The sequence below is a fragment of the Oncorhynchus mykiss genome, chromosome 19 (genome assembly GCF_057628025.1).
Source record: "Oncorhynchus mykiss isolate SJ-2025 chromosome 19, ASM5762802v1, whole genome shotgun sequence".
In the NCBI taxonomy this organism is placed as follows: Eukaryota; Metazoa; Chordata; class Actinopteri; order Salmoniformes; family Salmonidae; genus Oncorhynchus; species Oncorhynchus mykiss.
Genome location: NC_143040.1, coordinates 3,186,346 through 3,205,872, shown reverse-complemented (window position 1 = coordinate 3,205,872; position 19,527 = coordinate 3,186,346). Strand labels below are relative to the sequence as shown.

General features: G+C 48.2%; 1 protein-coding gene across 2 annotated transcripts in view; it reads right to left on the bottom strand.

Annotated features, from left to right (window-relative positions):
• The window catches only part of LOC110516987 (wolframin), a 45,171-nt gene extending 26,101 nt beyond the window's left edge, over positions 1-19,070 (bottom strand). Inside the window, exons 1-7 of one of the 2 annotated variants that reach the window (XM_090209862.1) lie at positions 18,894-19,070; positions 12,911-13,459; positions 5,732-5,811; positions 4,851-4,995; positions 2,422-2,595; positions 1,333-1,389; positions 823-941 (exon numbers count right to left, since the gene is read on the bottom strand). In XM_090209862.1, the coding sequence (XP_090065988.1) occupies positions 823-941; positions 1,333-1,389; positions 2,422-2,595; positions 4,851-4,995; positions 5,732-5,811; positions 12,911-13,459; positions 18,894-18,897 (1,128 nt within the window). In that variant the 5' untranslated portion in view covers positions 18,898-19,070. The remainder of the gene's footprint in view (positions 1-822; positions 942-1,332; positions 1,390-2,421; positions 2,596-4,850; positions 4,996-5,731; positions 5,812-12,910; positions 13,460-18,893) is intronic. The other variant, XM_090209863.1, reaches the window with a different exon arrangement.
• Positions 19,071-19,527: the final 457 nt, after the last annotated feature.

Here is a 19,527-nt window from a genome sequence, read left to right as displayed (position 1 = left end):
GCTGTAGTGTTCATTTAGGATGCTGACCAGCTGTAGTGTTCATTTAGGATGCTGACCAGCTGTAGATTAATTTATGGATGCTGACTAGATGTAGTGTCATTTAGGACGCTGACCAGCTGTAGATTCATTTAGGATGCTGACCAGCTGTAGATTCATTTAGGATGCTGACCAGCTGTAGATTCATTTAGGATGCTGACCAGCTGTAGCTTCATTTAGGATGCTGACCAGCTGTACTGTCATTTAGGATGCTGACCAGCTGTAGTGTTCATTTAGGATGCTGACCAGCTGTAGTGTTCATTTAGGATGCTGACTAGATGTAGTGTCATTTAGGATGCTGACCAGCTGCAGATTAATTTATGGATGCTGACTAGATGTAGTGTCATTTAGGATGCTGACCAGCTGTAGTGTCATTTAGGATGCTGACTAGATGTAGTGTCATTTAGGACGCTGACTAGATGTAGTGTCATTTAGGATGCTGACTAGATGTAGTGTCATTTAGGATGCTGACTAGATGTAGTGTCATTTAGGACGCTGACTAGATGTAGTGTCATTTAGGATGCTGACCAGCTGTAGTGTCATTTAGGACGCTGACTAGATGTAGTGTCATTTAGGATGCTGACCAGCTGTAGGGTCATTTAGGATGCTGACTAGATGTAGTTTCTCCCCAGAGGCCTGTTGTGCTCTGACTCACTCTGTGTGAGTGTGTGTGTGTGTGTGAGTGCTGTACCTTCTCTCCAGAGGTTTGTGCAGGGCCCTGGCTCACCTCTCTCTCTCTCTGTGTGTGTGTGTGTGTGTGTGTGTGTGTGTGTGTGAGTGCTGTACCTTCTCTCCAGAGGTTTGTGCAGGGCCCTGGCTCTGGGTAGAGCCGGTGCTGGGGGCCATGCCCTGAGTATACCTCTTAGTGATCTCTACAAAGTCATCCAAGTCAACAAACTGACCAGCTATATAGAGAGGGAGAAGAGAGAGAGAGACGAGGGGGAGAGAGAGAGAGAGAGAAGAGAGAGAGAGAGAGAGAGAGGGGAGAAAGAGAGAGAGAGGGGGGGGTAGGGGATAGAGAGAGAGAGTAGGGGGTAGAGGGGAGAGAGAAGGAGAGAGAGAGGCGGTAGAGGGTGGAGAGAGAGAGAGATAGAGAGAGAGAGAGAGAAAGGGAGAGAGAGATAGAGAAAAGGGGTAGAGGGGAGAGGGGGTAGAGGGGGGAGAGAGAGAGAGAGATAGAGAGAGAGAGAGAGAAAGGGAGAGAGAGAGAGAGAAAGGGAGAGATAGAGACAGAGATAGAGATGAGTCATTAAATCTTCACTTCTCTCTCTCCTTGAGAACACCACTCCCACTTACTCTCTCCAGTGACCATGTTCTCCAGGACTTTCTGGGTTTGGTCCGTGGTGGCGCCACCTGTTGGCCGACATTACAGAGTCACTTAGACTTAAAGGTGCAACACAGAACGTTCCGGAAAAGATAGTGGAATGTTTTAATAATATTTAGGATGAAAACATAGTGGAATTGTTTTAATAATATTTAGGATGAAACCATAGTGGAATTGTTTTAATAATATTTAGGATGAAACCATAGTGGAATTGTTTTAATAATATTTAGGATGAAACCATGGTGGAATTGTATTAATAATATTTAGGATGAAACCATAGTGGAATTGTTTTAATAATATTTAGGATGAAACCATAGTGGAATTGTTTTAATAATATTTAGGATGAAACCATAGTGGAATTGTTTTAATAATATTTAGGATGAAAACATAGTGGAATTGTTTTAATAATATTTAGGATGAAAACATAGTGGAATTGTTTTAATAATATTTTTGGGACCGGCATACAACATGTGTTTTGAACGCAGCCTAGTGCTGTTGCAATTCACGTAGTAGTTAGTTAGTTAGTTAGTTAGTTAGTTAGTTACCAGTTTACTGCAAAACTCATCAGCTCCAACTTGTTCCCAGAGAAAGTAACAGGGAAATGTGGAGCTCAAGGTTAAGTGTGTATCCAGGTGTGTGTGTGTATCCAGGTGTGTGTGTGTGTGTGTATCCAGGTGTGTGTGTGTGTGTGTGTATCCAGGTGTGTGTGTGTGTGTGTGTGTATCCAGGTGTGTGTGTGTGTGTGTGTGTGTGTATCCAGGTGTGTGTGTGTGTGTGTGTATCCAGGTGTGTGTGTGTGTGTGTGTGTGTGTGTGTGTGCGTGCGTGCGTGTTTCCAGGTGTGTGTGTGTGCGTGTGTGTGTGTTTCCAGGTGTGTGTGTGTGTGTACATCCAGGTGTGTGTGTGTGTGTGTGTGTATCCAGGTGTGTGTGTGCGTGCGTGTGTGTGTGTATCCAGGTGAGTGTGTGTGTGTGTGTGTGTGCGTGCGTGCGTGTTTCCAGGTGTGTGTGTGTACACCCAGGTGTGTGTGTGTGTTTCCAGTATTGTGTGTGTGTGTCGTACCGTGCACAGCATTGACCTGTCCAACGTTCTCCATCATCTCAGACACCGCCATCTTCTCCTTCCTGTCGGGGTTCAGCTTCCTGAACATCATCATGGCCGCCTTCCGGACCGTCTGCTCAAACCTGCTCTCTGTCGACAGACGACGCACCTCCTCCTCATTATCTTCACCGATACCTGGGAGGTTCACACACACACACACACACACACACACACACACACACACACACACAGGTAGAGTAAACACACACACACACACACGCACACACGCACACACAGGACGTGGGTAACCAGTGAACTGCACAGGGTGGTATTCAGGACGTGGGTTACTACAGGCTGGTTTTCAGGACGTGGGTAACCAGTGAACCACACAGGGTGGTATTCAGGACGTGGGTAACCACAGGGTGGTATTGAGGACGTGGGTAACCACAGGGTGGTATTGAGGACGTGGGTAACCAGTGAACCACACAGGGTGGTATTCAGGACGTGGGTAACTACAGGCTGGTTTTCAGGACGTGGGTAACCAGTGAACCACACAGGGTGGTATTGAGGACGTGGGTAACCACAGGGTGGTATTGAGGACGTGGGTAACCACAGGGTGGTATTGAGGACGTGGGTAACCACAGGGTGGTATTGAGGACGTGGGTAACCACAGGGTGGTATTGAGGACGTGGGTAACCACAGGGTGGTATTGAGGACGTGGGTAACCATGGGGTGGTATTGAGGACGTGGGTAACCACGGGGTGGTATTGAGGACGTGGGTAACCACAGGGTGGTATTGAGGATGTGGGTAACCACAGGGTGGTATTGAGGACGTGGGTAACCACAGGGTGGTATTGAGGACGTGGGTAACCACAGGGTGGTATTGAGGACGTGGGTAACCACAGGGTGGTATTGAGGACGTGGGTAACCATGGGGTGGTATTGAGGACGTGGGTAACCACGGGGTGGTATTGAGGACGTGGGTAACCACAGGGTGGTATTGAGGATGTGGGTAACCGTAGGGTGGTATTGAGGATGTGGGTAACCACAGGGTGGTATTGAGGACGTGGGTAACCAGTGAACTACACGATGGTATTGAGGACGTGGGTAACCACAGGGTGGTATTGAGGACGTGGGTAACCACGGGGTGGTATTGAGGACGTGGGTAACCACGGGGTGATATTCAGGACGTGGGTAACCACAGGGTGGTATTCAGGACGTGGGTAACCACAGGGTGGTATTCAGGACGTGGGTAACCAGTGAACTAAAGGGTGATATTCAGGACGTGGGTAACGAGTGAACTACACGATGGTATTCAGGATGTGGGTAACCATAGGGTGGTATTCAGGACATGGGTAACCACAGGGTGGTATTGAGGACGTGGGTAACCAGTGAACTAGACTATGGTATTCAGGACGTGGGTAACCAGTGAACTACAGGGTGGTATTCAGGACGTGGGTGACCACAGGGTGGTATTGAGGATGTGGGTAACCAGTGAACTACAGGGTGGTATTCAGGACGTGGGTAACCACAGGGTGGTATTCAGGACGTGGGTAACCAGTGAACTACAGGGTGGTATTCAGGACGTGGGTAACCAGTGAACTACAGGGTGGTATTCAGGACGTGGGTAACCACAGGGTGGTATTCAGGACGTGGGTAACCAGTGAACTACAGGGTGGTATTCAGGACGTGGGTAACCACAGGGTGGTATTCAGGGCGTGGGTAACCAGTGAACTACAGGGTGGTATTCAGGACGTGGGTAACCAGTGAACTACATGGTGGTATTCAGGACGTGGGTAATCAGTGAACTACAGAGTGGTATTCAGGATGTGGGTAACCAGTGAACTACAGGGTGGTATTCAGGACGTGGGTAACCATAGGGTGGTATTCAAGACGTGGGTAACCAGTGAACTACAGGGTGGTATTCAGGATGTGGGTAACCAGTGAACTACAGGGTGGTATTGAGAATGTGGGTAACCAGTGAACTACAGGGTGGTATTCAGGACGTGGGTAACCAGTGAACTACAGGGTGGTATTGAGAATGTGGGTAACCAGTGAACTACAGGGTGGTATTCAGGACGTGGGTAACCAGTGAACTACATGGTGGTATTCAGGACGTGGGTAATCAGTGAACTACAGAGTGGTATTCAGGATGTGGGTAACCAGTGAACTACAGGGTGGTATTCAGGACGTGGGTAACCATAGGGTGGTATTCAAGACGTGGGTAACCAGTGAACTACAGGGTGGTATTCAGGACGTGGGTAACCAGTGAACTACAGGGTGATATTGAGAATGTGGGTAACCAGTGAACTGCAGGGTGGTATTCAGGACGTGGGTAACCAGTGAACTACAGGGTGGTATTGAGAATGTGGGTAACCAGTGAACTACAGGGTGGTATTCAGGACGTGGGTAACACGTTAACTATAAAGTGGTATTTCTGTCCTCCTCTACCTTTCCTCTGGATCCAGCAGCGCTGTAGAAGACGGGCTGCACTCTTCCGTCCCTGCTTAGCGGCCTGCACCAGCCAATCAACTGCCAGGCGGTTATTAAGCTCCGCCTCCTTCTCCTCAGCCAACCCCAGGTAGTATCTGCCCAGCTAAAGGAGGAGACATGTTAGTTACAGTAATAAACCAACAACTGGAGCCATCCCCAGGTAGGGGCTTCCTACAATACCTAGCATGCCTACAGAAGCCCAGTCAGAACTACCCAGACTTCTTCTTACATTACCCAGCATGCCTAGAGACGGATCAAGTGAAAGACAATATCCAATCTTAACTTTCACTGCTCAACCTCCCCCTCCCTCCCTCCCTCACCCTCCCTCTCTCCCTCCCTCCCACCCACCCACCCTCCCTCTCTCTCCCACCCACCCTCCCTCTCTCCCTCCCACCCACCCACCCTCCCTCTCTCCCTCTCCCTCCCACCCACCCACCCTCCCTCTCTCCCTCTCTCTCCCTCTCTCCCTCTCTCCCTCTCTCCCTCCCTCTCTCCCTCCCATAACTGCATGCCTGTCTGTGTGTATGTGTGGGACACTGTCGCAGTGAGGAATGTGTATGATTTGAGTGCTGGCCAGGGCAGACGTTCTCACTAACTAGATCGCAGCACTCAGGAATTTACCCTTTTAGAACGGAGGGTGCTACTCAGATCATCTTCCACTGGTGTGTGTGTGAGGGTGTGTGAATGTATGTGTGTGTGAGGGTGTGTGTGTGAGGGTGTGTGTGTGTGTGTGTTACGTTCAGAGCACGGGCTCTGAATGTTCCAGAAGGCTGAGAATAGACGCAGTCATGATCGGACAACCAGCGAGCATTAAAACATCACTGCGTGTGTTCACTCACACTGGTCTGTGCTCTGGCATCTCCAGACGTGGCCTTCTCCTCCATCTCCTCAAACGACAAGTCCTCCTCAGGATCCTCATCTGTAGCGGAGGAGACAAGAGGAGAGACAAAAGGAGAGGAGAGACAAAGGAGAGGAGAGACAGAGGAGAGGAGAGACAGAGGAGAGGAGCGAGAGGAGAGACAGAGGAGAGACAGAGGAGAGGAGAGATAGAGGAGAGACAAAGGAGAGGAGAGATGGAGGAGAGGAGAGACAGAGGAGAGGAGAGATAGAGTAGAGGAGAGGAGAGACAGAGGAGAGGAGAGACAGAGGAGAGACAAAGGAGAGGAGAGACAGAGGAGAGAAGATTAATAAAAGTATTAATAAGATTAATGAAAGTATTATTTTGAGTTGATGACCCGTAAGGATGTTTTGCTCTGTGTTGTCAGTGTTATAGTCAGCTACCACCTGGTACTATACCTTAGAGACTGTTGTAGTCAGCTACCACCTGGTACTATACCCTGTACCTTAGAGACTGTTGTAGTCAGCTACCACCTGGTACTATACCTTAGAGACTGTTGTAGACAGCTACCACCTGGTACTATACCCTGTACCTTAGAGACTGTTGTAGACAGCTACCACCTGGTACTATACCCTGTACCTTAGAGACTGTTGTAGTCAGCTACCACCTGGTACTATACCTTAGAGACTGTTGTAGTCAGCTACCACCTGGTACTGTACCCTGCACCTTAGAGACTGTTGTAGTCAGCTACCACTTGGTACTGTACCCTGTACCTTGGAGACTGTGGTAGACAGCTACCACCTGGTACTATACCATGTACCTTAGAGACTGTTGTAGACAGCTACCACCTGGTACTGTACCTTAGAGACTGTTGTAGTCATCTACCACCTGGTACTATACCCTGTACCTTAGAGACTGTTGTAGACAGCTACCACCTGGTACTATACCCTGTACCTTAGAGACTGTTGTAGTCAGCTACCACCTGGTACTATACCTTAGAGACTGTTGTAGACAGCTACCACCTGGTACTATACCACTGATACTACACTGATACTACACTGGTACTATACTGGTACTATACTGACAATACACAGATTTACACTGATATTACACTGATACTACACTGCCATTACACTGATAACACACTGACAATACACTGATACTACACTGCCATTACACTGATAACACACTGACAATACACTGATACTAAACTGGCAATACACTGACAATAAACTGATACTACACTGACAATAAACTGACACTACACTGACACTACACTGACATTACACTGACAATACACTGATACTACACTGACAATACACTGACACTACACTGACACTACACTGACAATACCCTGACAATACACTGACAATACACTGATACTACACTGACAATACACTGACAATACACTGACAATACACTGACATTACACTGACAATACACTGACATTACACTGACAATACACTGATACTACACTGACAATACACTGATACTACACTGACAATACACTGACACTACACTGACACTACACTGACAATACCCTGACAATACACTGACAATACACTGATACTACACTGACAATACACTGACAATACACTGACAATACACTGACATTACACTGACATTACACTGACAATACACTGACATTACACTGACAATACACTGATACTACACTGACAATACACTGATACTACACTGACAATACACTGACACTACACTGATACTACACTGACATTACACTGACACTACACTGATACTACACTGACATTACACTGACATTACACTGACACTACACTGATACTACACTGACATTACACTGACACTACACTGATACTACACTGACATTACACTGACAATACACTGACACTACACTGACAATACATTGATACTACACTGATAACACACTGACACTACACTGACAATACACTGGTATTACACTGATAATACACTGACACTACACTGACAATACACTGGTATTACACTGATAATACACTGGTACTATACTGACATTACACTGATACTACACTGATACTATACTGACAATACACTGATACTACACTGGTACTATACTGACAATACACTGACACTACACTGACACTACACTGATAATACACTGGTACTATACTGACAATACATTGATACTACACTGACACTACACTGATAATACACTGGTACTATACTGACATTACACTGACAATACACTGACAATACACTGATACTACACTGATACTACACTGACAATACACTGACAATACACTGACAATACACTGATACTACACTGATACTACACTGACAATACACTGACAATACACTGACATTACACTGACAATACACTGACATTACACTGACAATACACTGATACTACACTGACAATACACTGATACTACACTGACAATACACTGACACTACACTGATACTACACTGACATTACACTGACACTACACTGATACTACACTGACATTACACTGACATTACACTGACACTACACTGATACTACACTGACATTACACTGACAATACACTGACACTACACTGACAATACATTGATACTACACTGATAACACACTGACACTACACTGACAATACACTGGTATTACACTGATAATACACTGGTACTATACTGACATTACACTGATACTACACTGATACTATACTGACAATACACTGATACTACACTGGTACTATACTGACAATACACTGACACTACACTGACACTACACTGATAATACACTGGTACTATACTGACAATACATTGATACTACACTGACACTACACTGATAATACACTGGTACTATACTGACAATACATTGATACTACACTGACAATACACTGATATTCACTGGTACTATACTGATAATACACTGGTACTATACTGACACTACACTGATACTACACTGATACTACACTGGTACTATACTGACACTACACTGATACTACACTGATACTACACTGGTACTATACTGACACTACACTGATACTACACTGATACTACACTGGTACTACACTGGTACTATACTGACAATACACTGATACTACACTGATACTACACTGGTACTATACTGACACTACACTGATACTACACTGGTACTACACTGATACTACACTGATACTACACTGATACTACACTGGTACTATACTGACACTACACTGATACTACACTGATACTACACTGGTACTATACTGACACTATACTGACACTACACTGATACTACACTGATACTATACTGACACTACACTGATACTACACTGGTACTATACTGGATCCACCTGAACCAAATCAGGTTCAAATCAATCAGACCTGGCCAAGGAGACAGCGGGCTGCATCTCAGTAACCTCTAGTGGCTTCCTCCTCTAGGCTGCATCTCAGTAACCTCTAGTGGCTTCCTCCTCTAGGCTGCATCTCAGTAACCTCTAGTGGCTTCCTCCTCTAGGCTGCATCTCAGTAACCTCTAGTGGCTTCCTCCTCTAGGCTGCATCTCAGTAACCTCTAGTGGCTTCCTCCTCTCGGCTGCATCTCAGTAACCTCTAGTGGCTTCCTCCTCTAGGCTGCATCTCAGTAACCTCTAGTGGCTTCCTCCTCTAGGCTGCATCTCAGTAACCTCTAGTGGCTTCCTCCATCTCCAATAACCTCTAGTGGCTTCCTCCATCTCCAATAACCTCTGGTGGCTTCCTCCTCTAGGCTGCATCTCAGTAACCTCTAGTGGCTTCCTCCTCTAGGCTGCATCTCAGTAACCTCTAGTGGCTTCCTCCTCTCGGCTGCATCTCAGTAACCTCTAGTGGCTTCCTCCTCTCGGCTGCATCTCAGTAACCTCTAGTGGCTTCCTCCTCTCGGCTGCATCTCAGTAACCTCTAGTGGCTTCCTCCTCTCGGCTGCATCTCAGTAACCTCTAGTGGCTTCCTCCTCTCGGCTGCATCTCAGTAACCTCTAGTGGCTTCCTCCTCTCGGCTGCATCTCAGTAACCTCTAGTGGCTTCCTCCATCTCCAATAACCTCTAGTGGCTTCCTCCTCTCGGCTGCCTCTCAGTAACCTCTAGTGGCTTCCTCCTCTAGGCTGCATCTCAGTAACCTCTAGTGGCTTCCTCCTCTCGGCTGCATCTCAGTAACCTCTAGTGGCTTCCTCCATCTCCAATAACCTCTAGTGGCTTCCTCCTCTCGGCTGCCTCTCCAATAACCTCTAGTGGCTTCCTCCTCTCGGCTGCCTCTCCAATAACCTCTAGTGGCTTCCTCCTCTCGGCTGCCTCTCCAATAACCTCTAGTGGCTTCCTCCTCTCGGCTGCCTCTCCAATAACCTCTAGTGGCTTCCTCCATCTCCAATAACCTCTACCTTTTAAATGTCAGATTTGAGTCATTTAGCTGACGCTGTAATCAAGAGCGATTTACAGGAGCAATTAGGGTTAAGTGCCTTGCTCAAGGGCACATTGGCCAATTTTTCACCTAGTCAGGCTCGGGGGATTTGAACCAGCAACCTTTTGGTTACGGGCTTAACACTCTTAACCGCTAAGCTTCCTCCCCTCGGCTGCATCTCAATACCTATGGTGACTTCCCCCCCTCGGCTGCATCTCAATACCTATGGTGACTTCCTCCCCTCGGCTGCATCTCAATACCTATGGTGACTTCCTCCCCTCGGCTGCATCTCAATACCTATGGTCACTTCCTCCCCTCGGCTGCATCTCAATACCTATGGCGACTTCCTCCTCTCGGATGCATCTCAATACCTATGGTGACTGCCTCCCCTCGGCTGCATCTCAATACCTATAGTGACTTCCTCCCCTCGGCTGCATCTCAATACCTATGGTGACTTCCTCCCCTCGGCTGCATCTCAATACCTATGGTGACTTCCTCCCCTCGGCTGCATCTCAATACCTATGGTGACTTCCTCCCCTCGGCTGCATCTCAATAGCTATGGTGACTTCCTCCCCTCGGCTGCATCTCAATATCTATGGTGACTTCCTCCCCTCGGCTGCATCTCAATACCTATGGTGACTTCCTTCCCTCGGCTGCATCTCAATATCTATGGTGACTTCCTCCCCTCGGCTGCATCTCAATACCTATGGTGACTTCCTCCCCTCGGATGCATCTCAATACCTATGGTGACTCCCTCCCCTCGGCTGCATCTCAATACCTATAGTGACTTCCTCCCCTCGGCTGCATCTCAATACCTATGGCGACTTCCTCCTCTCGGATGCATCTCAATACCTATGGTGACTGCCTCCCCTCGGCTGCATCTCAATACCTATGGTGACTTCCTCCCCTCGGCTGCATCTCAATAGCTATGGTGACTTCCTCCCCTCGGCTGCATCTCAATATCTATGGTGACTTCCTCCCCTCGGCTGCATCTCAATACCTATGGTGACTTCCTTCCCTCGGCTGCATCTCAATATCTATGGTGACTTCCTCCCCTCGGCTGCATCTCAATACCTATGGTGACTTCCTTCCCTCGGCTGCATCTCAATATCTATGGTGACTTCCTCCCCTCGGCTGCATCTCAATACCTATGGTGACTTCCTCCCCTCGGCTGCATCTCAATACCTATGGTCACTTCCTCCCCTCGGCTGCATCTCAATACCTATGGTCACTTCCTCCCCTCGGCTGCATCTCAATAGCTATGGTGACTTCCTCCCCTCGGCTGCATCTCAATATCTATGGTGACCTCCTCCCCTCGGCTGCATCTCAATACCTATGGTGACTTCCTCCCCTCGGCTGCATCTCAATACCTATGGTGACTTCCTCCCCTCGGCTGCATCTCAATATCTATGGTGACTTCCTCCCCTCGGCTGCATCTCAATACCTATGGTGACTTCCTCCCCTCGGCTGCATCTCAATACCTATAGTGACTTCCTCCCCTCGGCTGCATCTCAATACCTATGGTGACTTCCTCCCCTCGGCTGCATCTCAATACCTATTGTGACTTCCTCCCCTCGGCTGCATCTCAATACCTATGGTGACTTCCTCCCCTCGGCTGCATCTCAATATCTATGGTGACTTCCTCCCCTCGGCTGCATCTCAATACCTATGGTGACTTCCCCCCCTCGGCTGCATCTCAATACCTATGGTGACTTCCCCCCTCGGCTGCATCTCAATATCTATAGTGACTTCCTCCCCTCGGCTGCATCTCAATACCTATGGTGACTTCCTCCCCTCGGCTGCATCTCAATACCCATGGTGACTTCCTCTCCCTCGGCTGCATCTCAATACCCATGGTGACTTCCTCCCCGACTACCAGCTACCTGCAACCAAAAATGGCCAATGGAAGGATGAGACACTAGGAGACACAGCGACTTAACGGTTGAGCTTGCGATCAGAGTTGAACAATTTTGTAAATTTCAGCGAGGCGACAGCCAATCAGGGCGGAGGACAGCTCTAACTTTGACATAAAGGCCAACGACCAAACTCCCATCATGCATGCTGTTTGGTAGATAGACCCACGATGGATGATTTCAGAGACTTGGTAGCTAGATTTATGGCCAAGTCTAAACGACAGGATACTTCCTTCCTCCCCCCTCTGTCTGTCTCTCTCTCTCCCTCCTTCCTTACTCCCCCCTCTGTCTCTCTCTCTCCCCCTCCTTCCTACCTTCCTTCCTCCCCCCTCTGTCTGCCTCTCTCTCTCCCCCTCCTTCCTACCTTCCTTCCTCCCCCCTCTGTCTGTCTGTCTGTCTCTCTCTCTGCCTCCTTCCTTCCTTCCTCCCCCCTCTGTCTGTCTGTCTGTCTCTCTCTCCCTCCTTCCTTCCTTCCTCCCCCCTCTGTCTGTCTCTCTCTCTCTCATCCCCTCCTTCCTTCCTTCCTTCCTCCCCCCTCTGTCTGTCTGTCTGTCTCTCTCTCTGCCTCCTTCCTTCCTCCCCCCTCTGTCTGTCTGTCTGTCTGTCTCTCTCTCTCCCTCCTTCCTTCCTTCCTCCCTCCCCCCTCTGTCTGTCTCTCTCTCTCCCTCCTTCCTTACTCCCCCCTCTGTCTGTCTCTCTCTCTCATCCCCTCCTTCCTACCTTCCTTCCTCCCCCTCTGTCTGTCTCTCTCTCTCCCCCTCCTTCCTTCCTTCCTTACTCCCCCTCTGTCTGTCTCTCCCCCCCCCCCCTCCTTCCTACCTTCCTTCCTCCCCCTCTGTCTGTCTCTTTCTCTCCCCCTCCTTCCTACCTTCCTTCCTCCCCCTCTGTCTGTCTCTCTCTCTCTCTCCCTCCTTCCTTCCTTACCTTCCTCACCCGCTTCAGCCTCCTCCAGCTCAGCTTTCTTCAGTCTTTCCTGCATCACCACACGTTTAGCCAGATCAGCAAAGCCCCGACTTCGGGGGGCAGGAGAGGACGAGGGGGCTAGAGTGGTGGAGGGGGCCGCAAAGCCCCGACTTCGGGGGGCAGGAGAGGACGAGGGGGCTAGAGAGGTGGAGGGGGCCGCAAAGCCCCAACGTCGGGGGGCAGGAGAGGTGGATGGGGTAGAGGTAGAGGCAGCGGGTGAATGAACGGATGGTTTTGGGGTGATGGGGAGAGGAGAAGGAGAGGAAGCTGATGAAGGGATGGAGTGAGGAGGAGAGGAAGTGGGAGGTGAAGGTGAACGAGAGACTGACGATGGGATGAATTTGGGGGAGTCTGAGGGAGTCGAGGTGAGGGAGGGTTGGGATGCACGGGGGAGGGGGCTAGGGGAGGGAGGTGAGGCAGTGTCGGGGGTAGAGGGAGACCGCTGTGGGATGCGGGGGGTGGAAGGGGGGAGTGGGGAGGGAGGAGGAGGGAGATCCATGTCCATCTCACCTGTAATGACAAGAGAAGATAAGAGATGTTAAGATGATGTTGTAGTCATTACAGGACATGGGACAGACGATATAGTCATTACAGGACATGGGACAGATGGTGTTGTAGTCATTACAGGACATGGACAGATGATGTTGTAGTCGATACAGGACATGGGACAAATGGTTTTGTAGTCATTACAGGACATGGGACAGATGATGTTGTCGTCATTACAGGACATGGACAGATGGTGTTGTAGTCATTACATGACATAGGACAGACGATGTTGTAGTCATTACAGGACAGATGATGTTGTAGTCATTACAGGACATGGGACAGATGGTGTTGTAGTCATTACAGGACATGGGACAGATGATGTTGTAGTCATTACAGGACATGGGAAGATGATGTTGTAGTCATTACAAGACATGGGCAGATGATGTTGTAGTCATTACAGGACAGATGTTGTAGTCATTACAGGGCATGGGACAGATGATGTTGTAGTCATTACAGGACATGGGCAGATGATGTTGTAGTCATTACAGGACAGATGGTGTTGTAGTCATTACAGGACAGATGGTGTTGTAGTCATTACAGGACATGGGACATATGATGTAGTCATTACAGGACAGATGATGTTGTAGTCATTACAGGACATGGGCAGATGATGTTGTAGTCATTACAGGACATGGGACAGATGATGTTGTAGTCATTACAGGACATGGGCAGATGATGTTGTAGTCATTACAAGGCATGGACAGATGATGTTGTAGTCATTACAGGACATGGGACAGATGGTGTTGTAGTCATTACAGGGCATGGACAGATGATGTTGTAGTCATTACAGGACAGATGGTGTTGTAGTCATTACAGGACATGGGGCAGATAATGTTGTAGTCATTACAGGACATGGGCAGATGATGTTGTAGTCATTACAAGGCATGGACAGATGATGTTGTAGTCATTACAGGACATGGGACAGATGGTGTTGTAGTCATTACAGGGCATGGACAGATGATGTTGTAGTCATTACAGGACAGATGGTGTTGTAGTCATTACAGGACATGGGACAGATGGTGTTGTAGTCATTACAGGACATGGGACAGATGCGGTTGTAGTCATTACAGGACAGATGGTGTTGTAGTCATTACAGGACATGGGACAGATGCTGTTGTAGTCATTACAGGACAGATGGTGTTGTAGTCATTACAGGACATGGGACAGATGATGTTGTAGTCATTACAGGACATGGGACAGATGGTGTTGTAGTCATTACAGGACAGATGGTGTTGTAGTCATTACAGGACATGGGACAGATGCTGTTGTAGTCATTACAGGACAGATGGTGTTGTAGTCATTACAGGACATGGGACAGATGGTGTTGTAGTCATTACAGGACATGGGACAGATGGTGTTGTAGTCATTACAGGACAGATGGTGTTGTAGTCATTACAGGACATGGGACAGATGGTGTTGTAGTCATTACAGGACATAGACAGATGATGTTGTAGTCATTACAGGACATGGAAAGGAAAGTAAAGTTCAAAATCTTCCTGCTGTGCTACAGATGCCGTATCTTAATTTGATCATCCTGTTGTTTCAGGAATTTTCAGGCATAGCAATGCAAACATGTAGTGTATTCGAGGTTTAAAAAGACTTCTAAAGTTTGTCATTTCCACTTAAAATTTAGGGCAGGGTTTTTTGGCCGGGGAGCTTTTCCTTGGCTCATTGAGCTCTAGCGACTCTTTGTGGCGGGCCGAGGGCCTGCAAGCTGACTTCAGTGGTCAGTCGAACGGTGTATCCACAGACACATTGGTGCGGCTGGCTTCCGGGTTACGCGAGCAGTGTGTTAAGAAGCAGTGTGACTTGGCGGGTCATGTTTCGGAGGAGGCATATCTTGAACTTCGCCTCTCCCGAGCCCGTTGGGGAGTTGCAGCGATGAAACATGATCAATACTAAAAATATAAAAAAATACAAATATAAAAACGCCAATTAATTATAATCCACATAACACATCACATCTTCCTGTTGCTGCAGGATTATTTGCCTGCTGTGTGAAACTGGCTCAAATTAAGATACGGCATCTGTTTCATGAATTTGTCATTCTAATGCAGCTACTCTTTTACCCTCCTTGAGGTAGATCTGATATCATCACATATAGAATATGGAAAAGGATGGACATTTTATCTTTGGAAACATCGCATACACATCATGAGAGACAACGTGATGATAACAAGTGTTGATTCTGCCTTAACAATGGCTGCCCATCGGTATGCTAGCAGACAAACCGACTGTTAGTTTCTCAAACAGCTCGCAGAAGAGTTAAATCAAACTATAGGCTACACAAGTAACATTCTAGCAATCGTATTAGGCTACAGCTGCTGCCGCAAACAATGAATCGGCTAACTCACCTGCCAGCGCAGGACATCGGGGATTTCCTATGGCTCTCTTCCGACATTCAAGTACTCTGGTCACCAACTAACTCCCAACTCTACTAAAGACGACAGTAGACCTGCTGTACGTCATTACGTCCAGCTGTTTTTATCGACACAAGATAGTTCAATGGAAGCACACTGTGGCAGGCAATTGTCACATCTACTTTCTATATAAACTTAGTAAACGTCTACAAAATAAATCATCATGAACTCGTCCAGTGATTTTATTTTGTAAACAGTTACTAAGTTTGAATAGAAAGTAGATACGGCCTCTGCAGAAGTCAGCGCATTCATACTTCTTGCGTTTAGCGGACCAGAGCAGAGCTGTTGTGAAGGAAGTTGTCAAGAACGTGAGTTTGTGTTTATAAAGGACCTCTCGCCCTCACCTACTGTCAACGAATCATGTCAATGTGTAGCTAACTGAAGCTGGCTAACAGAAGATGGCTAACTGAAGCTGGCTAACTTTATTAAACCCTGAGTAGATATAGCTAGCTAACTGAAGCTGGCTAACTGAATCTGGCTAACTAAAGCTGGCTAGCTTTAATAAACCCTGAATAGATATAGCTGGCTAACAGAAGATGGCTAATTGAAGCTGGCTAGCTTTATTAAACCCTGAGTAGATCTAGCTGGCTAACTGAAGCTGGATAACTGAAGCTGGCTATCTTGATACAACCCTGACTAGATCTAGCTGGCTAACTGAAGCCGTCTAACTGAAGCTGGCTAGCTTTATTAAACCCTGACTAGATCTAGCTGGCTAACTGAAGCTGGCTAACTGTAGCTGGCTAGCTTTATTAAACCCTGACTAGATCTAGCTGGCTAACTGAAGCTGGCTAACTGTAGCTGGCTAGCTTTATTGAACCCTGACTAGATCTAGCTGGCTAACTGAAGCCGTCTAACTGAAGCTGGCTAGCTTTATTAAACCCTGACTAGATCTAGCTGGCTAACTGAAGCTGGCTAGCTTTATTAAACCCTGACTAGATCTAGCTGGCTAACTGAAGCTGGCTAACTGTAGCTGGCTAGCTTTATTTAACCCTGACTAGATCTAGCTGGCTAGTATATCCTACCTGGGGTTTTCTAACTGTTCCAGAAATAGCACACCTGATTCAACTAGTCCACTAGATACCAAACCCTTGACTAGATGGATTTTGAGCTGGTTCAGGACTACTAAAATGCATGAACTGGTGCTCGCCCCCAACAATGTTAGTGGAGGGGGTGACTAACGGAGAGTCTAAAACAGACAGAGAGAACGTCCCTTTCCCAAATGAACAGGTGAACCTGACAATGTCTTGGTCTAGTTCAGGGCTACAACTACATGGGGAAATGTCTGGGGTCCAGGAGAGGTTTGAGAACCACTGTCTTAGATATCTGATCATCTAACAGAGTCTCTTATGTCCTCTTCAAACACTGGGAACTCTGCACCAATAACAGGAAGGAAGCTAGGCCATACATTTACCAGCCCGCACCTCGCTCACCCTGGGCCAGTGGACTAACCCTACCCACCCTGGGCCAGAGGGCCAACCCACCCTACCCACCCTGGGCCAGTGAGTCAACCCACCCTACCCACCCTGGGCCAGTGAGCCAAACCACCCTGCCCACCCTGGGCCAGTGAGCCAACCCACCCTACCCACCCTGGGCCAGTGAGCCAACCCACCCTGCCCACCCTGGGCCAGTGAGCCAACCCACCCTACCCACCCTGGGCGAGAGGGCCAACCCACCCAACCCACCCTGGGCCAGAGGGCCAACCCACCCTGGGCCAGTGGACTAACCCACCCAACCCACCCTGGGCCAGTGGACCAACCCACCCAACCCACCCTGGGCCAGTGGACTAACCCTCCCTACCCACCCTGGGCCAGTGGACCAACCTACACTACCACCCTGGGCCAGTGAGCCAACCCACCCTACCCACCCTGGGCCAGTGAGCCAACCTACCCTACCCACCCTGGGCCAGAGGGCCAACCCACCCTGGGCCAGTGGACTAATTAACCCAAACCACCCTGGGCCAGTGGACTAATTAACCCAAACCACCCTGGGCCAGTGGACTAACCCACCCAACCCACCCTAGGCCAGAGGGCCAACCCACCCTACCCACCCTGGGCCAGTGGACTAATTAACCCAAACCACCCTGGGCCAGTGGACTAACCCACCCAACCCACCCTAGGCCAGAGGGCCAACCCACCCTACCCACCCTGGGCCAGTGGACCAGCCCACCCTACCCACCCTGGGCCAGTGGACCAGCCCATCCTACCCACCCTGGGCCAGAGGGCCAACCCACCCTACCCACCCTGGGCCAGAGGGTCAACCCACCCTGGGCCAGTGAGCCAACCCACCCTACCCACCCTGGGCCAGAGGGCCAACCCACCCTACCCACCCTGGGCCAGAGGGCCAACCCACCCTGGGCCAGAGGGCCAACCCACCCTACCCACCCTGGGCCAGAGGGCCAACCCACCCTACCCACCCTGGGCCAGAGGGCCAACCCTCCCAACCCACCCTGGGCCAGTGGACCAACCCGTGCCTAAAATATGCCCCCCCTCCCTGTGAGAGGAGTTGCAGTGACACACAGACAGGACCCCAAACTGTCCCCAGTTTAGATTATGTTAACTTTGAGGTTTTAAAAATAAAACCGTTACGAAATAAACGATCTAATTGTCAAAACAGCTGCTCTACAAATCCTGGACTGACACAGAATAACATTCACTATATACAACTATTCAATGCAAAGCAATAGGCTACCGCAATGGAAAACGTTCCACATAGCCTAACTAAAACAAAACGTTTAGGCTACTTTGGAATGTGGAATGGAATTATTTTTTGAAGCAGACAACGTGTGTTTTTAGATTGGTATTCTACTGCAAACATACGAAATAAAATAAAAACGCCTGTTGCGTTATTACAACATGCCTCATTTTCTGTCAATCTGGAATAGCGCAACGCGCAACGGGTACATCTTGTCAGCTCATGCCACCTAAATTAATCTTTTTTTTTTTTTTTTAAACAAGTAGCCCAAAGGAAAAGTGACTTACTCATGGTCCGAACGAACAGTTTTACTCAAGACATAAAATGAAGTAAGCTTCTTCTCAGGTCAAAAGTTTGGATAGAAGTCGTCGCAGCGGATCCATGTCACTCTCAACAGCCTACGTCGCGAAAGAAGAGATGGGAGCTCCGACAGTTGAGTCTTGACGTGCATCCATTGGCCAAGGGGCATAAAGATGACGCCCGCATGTACTCACCACAAATCAGGGCCGGCATAATGTAGGGGCTTACCGGGACTGAAGCCCCGGGGCCCCCTGGCCTGTGGGACGTCCAAAGGACAGCAAAAAAATAAATGAAATATATACAGTATTTATTATGCATGTAGCATATATACACTACTGGTCAAAAGTTTTAGAACACCTACTCATTCAAAGGTTTTTCTTTATTTTTTTTTACTATTTTCTACATTGTAGAATAATAGTGAAGACATCACAACTATGAAATAACACATATGGAATCATGTAGTAACCAAAAAAAGTGTTAAACAAATCAAAATATATTTTATATTTGAGATTCTTCAAATAGCTACCCTTTGCCTTGATGACAGCTTTGCAAAATAAAATATATACTGTATATATACACACACACGTGTTTTACTGCATCGGCCAACCACAGAAGGACTCA